General features: G+C 36.9%; 1 protein-coding gene across 1 annotated transcript; it reads left to right on the forward strand.

The window, feature by feature from the left end:
- The first annotated feature begins 10,184 nt into the window (after positions 1-10,184).
- On the forward strand, positions 10,185-11,099 carry LOC142758972 (taste receptor type 2 member 9-like). The gene has a single exon (XM_075860743.1). It carries the CDS (start codon positions 10,185-10,187, stop codon positions 11,097-11,099), a length of 915 nt encoding a protein of 304 aa, XP_075716858.1.
- Positions 11,100-11,710: the final 611 nt, after the last annotated feature.

Here is an 11,710-nt window from a genome sequence, read left to right on the forward strand (position 1 = left end):
TCGCGGCATCGGAATAAGTAAACAGAGCAGGGAGCTGTCAAATCTCCCTGCTCTCAGCTGCCAGAGGCAGCTGAGGCCTGGGGGCGTCCCTGCTCTGCTGGGTGGGATCGATATTAGTATCGATCTCACCCGTTTAACCCTTCAGATGCGGTGCGCAATAGCGTGCACCGCATCTGAGTGGTTTTGGAGAGAGGGAGGGAGCTCCCTCTCTCTCCCACCGACACCCGGCGATACGATCGCCGAGTGTCTGTGTCTCCAATGGCAGCCGGGGGTCTAATAAAGGCCCCCAGGTCTGCCTGGAGTGAATGCCTGCTAGATTATGCCGCAGGCATGACCTAGCAGATGCCTGTCCGTGTTAATCGGACAGGCAGTAATACACTGCAATACAAAAGTATTGCAGTGTATTATAAATGCGATCGAAGAATCGCATATTATAGTCCCCTAGTGGGACTAGTAAAAAGTAAAAAAAAAGTTTAATAAAGTAAATTAAAAAATAAATTTGAAAAAAAATGAAAAACCCAGCTTTTCCCCTTACAAAATGCTTTACTATTAAAAAAACAAAATAAAGTTAAAAAGTTACACATATTTGGTATCGCCGCGTCTGTAACGACCCCGACTATAAATCTATTACATTATTTAACCCGCACGGTGAACACCGTAAAAAATGTAATAAAAAACTATGGAAAAATTGCTGTTTTCTGTGAATACTGACTTTAAAAAAATGGGATAAAAAGTGATCAAAAAATCGCATCTACTCCAAAATGGTACCAATAAAAACTACAAGTCTTCCCGCAAAAAAAAGCCCTCACACAACTGCATCGGCGAAAAAATAAAAACGTTATGGCTCTTCAAATATGGAGACAAAAAAACAAATAATTTTGAAAAAAAAGCGTCTTTACTGTGTAAAAGTAGTAAAACATACAAAACCTATACAAATTTGGTATCGTTGCAATCATAACAACCCGCTGAATAAAGTTATTGTGTTATTTATATCACACGGTAAACGGCGTAGATTTAAGACGCGAAAAAGAGTGGCAAAATTTCCGTTTTTTTTCTATTTCCCCCAAATAAAAGTTAATAAAAGTTAATCAATAAATAATATGTCCCCCAAAATGGTGCTATTAAAAAGTACAACTTGTCCCGCAAAAAACAAGACCTTATACAGCTATGTCGACGCAAAAATAAAAAGGTTATAGCTCTTGGAATGCGACGATGGAAAAACTTAAAAAATGGCTTGGTCATTAAGGTCTAAAATAGGCCGGTCATTAAGGGGTTAAAGTATAACCAATGTCTTCTAATCCAGTAATTATTACCCAAAGGAGCTTTCTGCTACTACAACTGTTAGTTGACCAAAACAGTAACAAGTCGCATTAATTTTTAAAAAATCAATAAATAAAATAAAACAGTATACATACTTCATATTTTGGGTGACAACGACAAGGGAGTATCACAACTGAAAAATGATAAGCAATATATCCCATAATAGTTTACAATACGTAGCTTAAGCTTAAATAATTGCTTGCGACTCAATGTATTCAATTGATTTTTTTCAAAAACCGCAATTATTATTCAAGGATTTTTTACAATCATAACAAAAAGTAATCACTTTCTCCCCACCTTTTTTGTTTCTATCAAGTTCAGTGATCATCACTTAATGAACCTCTATAAGTATAACCAAAACATCCTTTGAATCTACTACAAGTCGCACTTGAGAAATAGAGGGAGAAATTAGAAAAAGTAACACGTACAAGGCATCCACCTATGCTTGCTATATGCACATTACAAACACCTAAATTAAGTAAAAATAAAAAACACAACGTAATATTCCATGATCTGTCGTCAAGATATATTATTGGATGACAATTATAATTGTCTTTTCTCAAAGGACAATCAGCATTATCAAATAAAACAGAATAAGTCTATATATTTTATATTTAGTGCTGTTTGAATATTAAAACTGAACAATGACAAGAAATACACTCCACAACAGTCCACAATACGTAGCTAAAGCTAAAATGATTGTTTGTGATGTACTATATTCAATTTTTTCCTCTCCTAATAACCGTAATTATCATCCAAGGATTTCATACAAATGGTCATTACTTCCTTTTCTTTTCCCTACTGAGTTTAGCAATCATTTCACAATAAACCACTATAAAGTACAACTAATATATTCATTGTATCCAATATAAGCCGTATTTGAGAAATAAAGGGAAAATAAGTAACCTGTCCAATGCATTCCCCTGTGTTTACTACATGCACATTACAAAACGAAGTGATAATAAAACACAACGTGATATTCCATGATCTGTTGCTAAGGTACACAATTTGATGACAATCTAACTGTCCCTTCAAAAGAAACAATTAGCATAAATTCCCAAAGAGTATCTCTTTCAATAATATTTTAAAAACTTTTTAACCCGTTACACACACACACCTTATAGCGATCTATTGTATAAGGGTTAGAACTCTATCCTGTCATTCTGTTAAAGTTGACAAATAATTAAACAAACAAACAAATAGTAATATTTCCAAAAAACATACATGAGTTTACAGTAATAAACAAACTGTGAGATATAGGAAGTTACCTGAATCATTAGCTTCCAGTCTCTGTCTCTTCTTCCATCTGATGATCTCAAGGGAAGGAAAGCAGCTTGCGTTCCAAGGGATTCCCCCGTCTGGACCAAAATTAACCCCGTCTGAATGACCGGATATAAACCCCAGGACTGCAAGTCAGAAACACAACCAGCCATGATTAAGGACGCAGTCAGCATGTGAAACGCGTAGGCATCGCCCGATGCCACCGAACCACTCCCTGTCCTGGGGAAACACTTGACATTTTTTTCACTATTTTTAAACTATCTTCAAATAAAACTTGGAAGAAGCTTCCTATTCTAAACGGACACATACAACCCAGCGCTGGACCCACTTCTTCTACCTTTTTATCATATACTTACACACATTCAACATTAATTTCAAGACAATTGCCCTGACAATATTTGTAACGCAAACACTTGGGAAGCTCATAAAGCTGTAATAAGAGGTCACCTAATTGAATTGGGCTCTAGGAAAAAAAAAAAAAAAGAATTGCGGATCTGTTACTGCAAATTAAAAAACTAGAACTTCAACACAAAAAATCCTTGTGGATAAGAATAGAAAAATATTTATTTAACTTAAGACTAAAACTTAAAAAATTTGCTTAACTATGATACTGACTTTTTTTTTTTTTTTAGCAAATTTAACTCATACCTACAGGCAGACAAATGTGGGAAAAGATTTGCTTCTCTCATTAAGAAAGGGAACTCGCCCACATACATATTCAAAATTAAGGCCAAGAACGGTCTATTAAAACAAGTAAACAAAGATATAGCGGAAATCTTCTGTACTTACTATTCAGAACTATATAATTTAAAAAATTCAACTCAAGATGAAAGCGAAAAGGAACAAAAGGTAAATGAGATCCTGGATAAAATAAGCTTGCCCCAGGTCACTAGTGAGCAATATGATTCATTACTCTCCCAATTCACAACCAAGGAAATCTATGATGCTATTAAATCTAGCCCAAAAGGGAAAAGCCCTGGCCCAGATGGCTACTCCATGTCATACTTTAAATCTTTCTCTGACTTTTTATCACCACACATGGCATATTACTTCAATAGTATTAATTCCTCACATAATTTTAGTAGAGAATCTATATCTGCCCATCTGACATTAATCCCCAAGGAAGGGAAAGACCATACACTTGGCAACAATTACAGGCCTATTTCGTTATTAAATACGGACATCAAAATATTTGCTAAAGTTATAGCCAACAGAATTAAAAAAATCATGCCAGACTTGATAAATTTGGAGCAGGTGGGATTTACGCCAGGTCGAGAAGCAAAAGACAACACAATTAGAGTTCTTAATGCAATACATTATGCAAAAAGTAAAAATACCCCTCTGGGCCTTTTGTCCACCGATGCCGAAAAGGCCTTTGACAAGGTAGATTGGATATTCCTAAAACTGACGTTGCAAAAATTTGGCTTCCCAATCTCTGTTATAGATAAAATAATGGCTTTATACGTCAACCCTACAGCACAGGTTAAAATAAACGGAGACCTTTCATCCTCCTTTGAAATCAGGAATGGAACTAGTCAAGGATGCCCCTTATCCCCCATTCTTTTTGTTTTGACCATGGAAGTCCTAGCTCAGATGATAAGGGAAAACCATCTTATCACTGGTCTTCTATGCAATGGATTGGAACACAAAACGGCTGCATTCGCAGATGATATGTTAATATTTTTATCTGATCCAAAAAATTCTCTCAAAGCTTTGTTATTAGATTTTAAGGCTTTTAGAGCCATATACAATTTTAAGATACATTTCTCAAAGTCCGATTTATTAAATATTAACATAGATTCAAAATGCTGGTCTGAGATTTCAAGACTTTCTCCCTTTAAAAACAATTGCACCCATATAACATACCTAGGTGCTAAGTTAAATGGAGCCTACGAAAGCTTATTTGATTTAAACTATAAAGCACTTATGGAAATGATAAAATCAAATCTAGAAAAATGGGACACGCTTCAAATTTCTTGGTTTGGAGGAAACAACATGATTAAAATGGTAATTTTACCCACAATTTTATATATTCTACAGGTTCTACCCATAGATATGCCTCCGTCATTCTTCTTGAATCTCAAAAAATGTATAACTAGATTCATATGGCAATCCAAGGGCCACAGACTTAAATACACGACTCTAACTAGACGTAAAAAATTGGGAGGCATTGGATTGCCAGATTTTAAAAATTACAGAAATGCCACCCATATCTATAGGGCGCTAGAATGGCATAGCACCCCTAAACGGAAATTATGGGTCGATCTTTAACTATATACTCTGGTAGATAAGATCGAGAAATACATCTGGGTCACTCCATACAACAGATTCAAATTTTCGGATTTATCTAATCCCTTGACAAACCTAACTATTAGGATTTGGCACAAATTAAATAGGAAACTTAAATTTATACCTAACATTTGTCATCTCACTCCATTTTCCTTTCTAATACTTTCTACCACAACAAAGAAGTGGTCTCTTTGAGAAAACACAACATCTACTCCCGAACATTTCTGTAGATGACCAATTGTATACAATATTAAAGGAAACATTTAAAACTTTTGAAACAGATCTACTTAAGTCTCAGTCTTATAATTTTATATGGAATTCCTTATTATTTTATTTTTTTTTTTTTAAATGACTCCACAAATCTGTTTCTAAGATCTACCAAAACCTGTTGTTAACCCCAGAAACACCTTTGTATATAGGTAAATGGGAATAAGAATTAAAGAAAAGCTTCCCTAGAGAAATAGTCAACACCATTCTTAAAAATTCCCATTCCTTTTCTTGTTCAACAAGAATACAAGAACTTAATTACAAGATTATTTCACGCTGGTACAAGACCCCTGAACTGTTAAATAGAATTGATCCTAACTATTCTTCTACGTGCTGGCGATGTAACAAAGAAGTAGGCAACTAAACTCATATTTGGTTTAATTGTGCTCAGGTCCAACCTTTCTGGGATAAAATCCAGACTATTCTGAGTAAATGATTAAATCTTAAAATCACTCTCACCATAGAACTTGTACTTCTTGATATAGACACCTCTTACAAAATACTAAATAGAAACTCTAGCGCCCCCTTCCTATTAAATGCTGCAAAAAACATCATTGCTAGGAATTGGAGGGAAATTAGAACGGACTCACAATCTAGCAGCGATTTAAAGTTGTTGATTCTTGATTTAATACTTCTGTATCAGATATATCAATGTATACATTTAATCTTAAATGCTTCATCAGGGACAAATATTTTATGTTCTCCTTTACTTTTGTTGTTTGTAAGAAATTTTTAATTTTATCACAACCCCCCTTGCTTTGTATCCCCTCCCTTCCCTCCCTTTTATAATCAAAACTAAATAAAGAATTAGAAAAAAAAAAAGACTAGTCCTGAGTTTTTGTAGTCCGCATTTGTGGCCCCTGAGTCGTTTAATTAATTCATGGGGCCAAGGAAAATAATAGATCTGCAATTCATCCGGAAAAAGGATAAATTGAGACTGCAAAAATATGGTTGCGTGCATGAGGCCCAAGAGTTAAATTTAAATGGTTCTGTCATAATATCTTCTGCTAGACAACACCCTACAGTTTTAATCCACAATTGAGTGGGATACCCTGAAGGCCCTTTTACACCTGCCGATATTCGGCTGGTACAGCAAGCGCCGATCAACGAGACATCATTGATATGCGGTCGTTTGCTCCTGTCACACGGAGCTATGGATGGGGATGAGCGGTCATTACTCCGATCGCTTGTCCCCATACATTATTATTATGTCGGCAGTGCATCTCCCTGTTTACAGGATGGGCTGCTGACAACGATAATATTTTACTTTTTTTAAATGATACGACCAGCAGATGATCGAGCGTTTGCTCGTTCAACTGCCGATCGTTGCCCTGTTTACACGGGGTAATTATTGGGAACGAGTGTTCTATGAACGCTTGTCTGCCCGTTAATCGTCCAGTGTAAAACGCCAAAGACAGAAGAGGATAAAGATGTACAGGACTTGTCTATGGTACTGATGAGACCCAAACTTGGAAGGGGGGATATTATGATTGGTGATAGCAGATTTTTACATTATTAGTTGTGCCCTATTGCTTATATTGTTTGAGGTTTATAATGATAATGTATGTAAATATCCCTGAGTGCTGAAAACTGCAAAGTTATCAAAACTGTTTTATTATGTGGAGTTATGAGTTGAAGGTCACTGGTTGTTAAAACTGATAAGCAGAAAGTACATGGCAGCTATGAGAGCCCTGAAGTTATGTTGTGTGACATTACTCCTGGGAATCCTTTGATATAAAAAATGCTGCCCATGACCTGTTATATCCCTAATGGTACATTTTCTTTTTATAAAATCCCAGAGTATATATAGTCATATGTGGTGCAGTGTAAAACTACATTTATGGTTAATTTTATTAACCTAGTGCATTTAAACTAGAATGCCTCCATATCATATTGATATAGTGTGTGGCTATGGCACAATGGCTAAGTTATCAGCAGCTTTCTAGATGCTATCCCAAAACAAAATAAAAGTTAGGATCTATTAAGGCTCTATTCGCACGACAGGGTCCGAGTGTCGGCCGATAAAAACAGCAGTTTTGGTCTGTTTTTCTCGTCCGTGTTGCATCCGTTTTGCATCCGTTCCGTTTCTTGTCTGGCCGTGTTTTCATTTTTAATGGCCACACAGCCCCCTGTAGGTAATGCTACACAGCCCCCATGTAGGTAGTGCCACACAGCCCCCTGTAGTTAATGCCACACTGTCACCTGTGGATAGTGCTACACAGCCCCCTTGTAGGTAGTGCCACACAGCGCCCTTGTAAGTTGTGCCACACAGCCCCCTGGTAGGTAGTGCCACACAGCCCCCTGTAGGTAGCACCACAGCCCCTTTGTAGATAGAACACCCCGTAGATGTCGTCCCCCCGTAGATGTCACCCCCTGTAGAAAGCCACAGTAGCTCCTTGTTGGAGCGTCGGCAACGCTCTGGCCCGGGATTCCGCTTCAGGAGTTGCCCCTGATGTCACTGTCCATATATGGATAGTGATGTCAGGGGCTCCATCTAGGAGCGGAATCCACAGCCAGAGGAATTCCGCTCCTACAGGGAGCTACAGTGGCGCTATATACAACAGAGGGTGCTATCTATGAGGGGGCTGTGGCACTAACTACAGCAAAAAAATCTCCTCCTCACATGCACTTTGCACTGTGAGGTGGTGGAGAGAGCGACAGAAAGAAGGCCGTTACTCGGTTCACATCAAAGTTATGGACGTGTTTTACACGGCCCCATAGACTTCTATGGGAGCCGTGCGGCCATGAGAACGGCCCAAAATAGAACATGTTCCATTGTTCGATGGTCGGGTGAATAGCCCCATTTAGGGTCTATTGTTTTTAATGTGGCCATGTGAATAGAGCCTCTTTGTTTCATAATGGGACCCAAAATATTTTGTCATAATATTTAATACTATAATAAAATTTCAGGTAAAGTTCTGGATCAGTGTGCCTTAGAATTGAATTATTGGAGGCATGTGTCATATAAATGATGTAGCAGCGTGTTATAACTGTGTAAATAATAACTTATTGTAGAAATAGATTCCCATTTCTTTAAAAAATATTCTTGTTTTGAAAATTTTAGGGATCAAAATTCAGATCAGAAACTAAACCTGGATCTGGTCTCTTGTGTGCACAATATTATTTTATTTTGCTGAGGAGTGAACCAGCTGTATAATAAGAATTTCTGTATGGACCCGCCTCTCGGATCAGAAAGCTGTTTGAGCATCAGCCACAAGGAACTGGGGCAGGAGAACTGAGGGATGCTCCTCATATCATATTCCCCAGGCATGGCATGGTGTAAGTTGTCTTCTGTATCCATGATGCTGTTTTCACACTCAGAATTAATCAATTTTTTTAAATTTTGTGATCAGGGGAAGGTTTGAGGAGGTTCCAGACTGAGGCCTGATTTTATTACTTCTGCATTTTCTATCGCATCACTTAGGAAGTTGTTCCACATGAGAGACGCCCAAATAAGCTAAGGCCTACTGACCATTGGTGGAAAAGTGCAGGCCTGAGTTTGAACCAGTGCTGGGAACTGGGTCTGTGGGCTCTGGGCTCTGGGAGACAGATTTTAACCTAATGAGGCAAAGTGCGTCACTTGCGGTTTTTGAGGCACTGGGAACCAGCCCACTTGCTGTGATGAGATACAGGCATGGTTTGGTACCTGTCAAAGCATAAATGATTGATTATTTTTAAACATTTATCTTGCATTTTGCATTTTTCTGTGCATTTGTCATCCATGTACTCCCAAAATCTCATAAAAGCAGCATAAAGTTTGTGTTAATAAAGGTGTTTATGTAATAAAAAAAGGGGAGTTGATAAAGAAAAATAATCATTATAGCTTTTGCTAATAATCAATTGACAATATAACATTCTTATGATACATATATGTATAATTTGAATCTGAAATGTATTTTATATAATCTTACCAGCTTAGGTTTGTTCTTAAACAGTATTATCTGAATATCAGACTGCTGGCCTCCTTACCAGGACTTCAAGGCCATTCTGAGATAAGACTGTCAAGCTTACTGGAGACAGTCATGATATTCTAGACAACCTAAAACTTGTAAATAGAATGCTGTGTTATTAATACAGATTTCTAGCATGGCCAATAACTTGTATAGCGGTTCCTTGATGGCAGTTAGCCAGAAAAAAAGTTTAATAGGCAAATCTAAAATCCAATCTTTAGATCTTCTGTCTATCTCTTGAGAAAATCTTCGTGGCCATGTCTTTCTTATTTATTACTTCTCTAACTCTCTCTTATTATTTTAACCTTACTTCTTAAATAAACTTTTTATTTAATTTTACTGTGAGACAAGAAAATATCATTATTATTATTATTATTAATTCTACTAATATAAATGTATATGACATATGTTGAATTTCTTTGGCTATGCTTACATCTGTGTCAGAGGCTCTATCGCAGATTCCATTACATTTGATTGGAAAAATAGCACAGCCTGTAGTGTTATTCTACCTGTGAAAACGAAGGGCACTAAGATGGAATCGGCACTGCAGTGTGGTTAACATTTATAATAGAAAACCCAACACAGATGTGAACACAGCCTTAAGTGGTCAGGAAAATACTTGTACCCTTCTCTAGTATCAGTAAGTATTGAAATTTTTATTGATATGTTATAAATTTTATTTCCTTTACAGTGATTTCCTTTTGATGTTAGTGTAGGGGCTCACCAGATAATGATAACCCTCGTCGCAAGTTGCAAGTTTGTGTATTTTGGCTAAAATATCAATTAGTACCTCATGTAAGAATTCATAACATTTCCATACAGATACATTTCAGCACGTATTTGTAAAATGTTCCATGTAATACATTCAACTGGAACTATATTTGTTATTTGTAGATTAGTAGACAAATATTATGCAAAACCTAAAACAAATAATCCTATGTCTATTCCATCCTGGTATCAACTGAAGTCACAAGAGATACAGACTGACTCGTCCATAATACATGTAGGATATCTGGTGGTGGCTGCTTACAGAGAAGCTGAGATTTCAGATAACAGAACACGATCTTTTAATATAAGATGTATACTGAAGAATTGGTTCTGCTCTATGTTACTTTCCTCACAGTCATCATCGGGTTACTGATAAATGGATTTATTGTCATAGTAAATTTGCTTTGGTGGATAAAACGTCAAACCATCCAAACCATCGATGTTCTTATTACTGGCTTGGTACTGGTGAGGATCGTACTACTAAGCATATATACACAAGACATTTTTTATTTAATATCTGGTTGGTATCTGATTAAATTTGTTGCGATTAATGAATATGTATTCACCTTTACAGTGTGTATGAACTTCTGCAGTCTGTGGTGGGGCTCGGTGCTTTGTGTCTTCTACTGTGTGAAGATCACAACCTACAACAACAGACTCTTCATGAGACTCAAGATGAACATCTCCAAGCTGGTCCCCTGGCTGCTTCTCATCTCACTGGTCATCTCCTTTCTCTCCAGTTTGCCTTGTAGATGGGTTATTTTTTCTATTCATGTGGTTAATGGCATCGACAATGGAAACGGAACCATGGAAACAAATGTAGTCAATATGTTTCTCATCAACTTTGCTGGATCCATCATACCATTCATGATATTTTGTGTTTCCATTTATCGGATCATTTTGTCGCTCTTGAGACACACCAGAAATATGAGCGGCAGAGATTCCGGCTTCAGTGACGCTCAACGAGACGTTCACCTCAGTGTCATTCGGAACATGATCTCTTTTCTCTTGTTTAATGCTCTGTATTTTGTAGCTTACATCATGTATGCTATAAGTTTACATTTAAAAATCACTTTACTTAACATAGTCTGTAATATTTGCATGTGTTCCTATATAAGTCTTCATTCTATTTCTTTCATTATGAGCAATCAAGAGTTGAAAATGCCTTTCCTTGTTGTCCTCTCTTGTACTTGGTTAGAAAGTTTTAAGGAACAAACTCCTTAAGGTCACAAACTTTTTCCATTCATTGCATCTGCTATGTTATTGACTGTATGTAACGGAGAACGAAAATCTGTTTGTTTTGGTGTACTGTACCTTTAAATCAAATGAACTGATAGCAATCCACATTGATGTCTGTTTTTGAATACCGTTTAGAAACAGAAAATAGAAAATGTATAAAGAATAAAGACAATTGTATATCAGGAAAACTGTAGAAATACACACAAAAAAAAAAACCACAAAACTTTATAAATACTAAAGGGGTTTTCCGAGATAAACTTTCCTGCTGACATTGAGCTTAGCTCGGATGCACGAAAAATTTTGAAATTGACTTATTTTTAGAATAGAATATTTTCTAAACGCGGCCGCATGTCACGTGACCTGTGACGTAATATTTAGTTCTATATTTAGTGACATCCCGTATACCTGTCCTATGGCAAAGGAAATGCCAATCCCTCACCAGTATATGAGACATCAAGTTATACAGGGGCCGGTCAATTTAGTAGCAAGGAACACGCATGCGCTGTCCCGGGTGTACCCTGTACAAAACAGCACCTTACATCGATGTCTGGTAGAGATGCCTGGAGATATAAATACTGCGAAATGGGGATGCAGAT

The sequence above is a fragment of the Rhinoderma darwinii genome, chromosome 4 (genome assembly GCF_050947455.1).
Source record: "Rhinoderma darwinii isolate aRhiDar2 chromosome 4, aRhiDar2.hap1, whole genome shotgun sequence".
NCBI lineage: Eukaryota > Metazoa > Chordata > Amphibia > Anura > Rhinodermatidae > Rhinoderma > Rhinoderma darwinii.

Bases quoted from the DNA above. Each gene is read 5' to 3' on its own strand.
- LOC142758972 (XM_075860743.1), top strand. From the start codon at position 10,185: ATGTATACTGAAGAATTGGTTCTGCTCTATGTTACTTTCCTCACAGTC.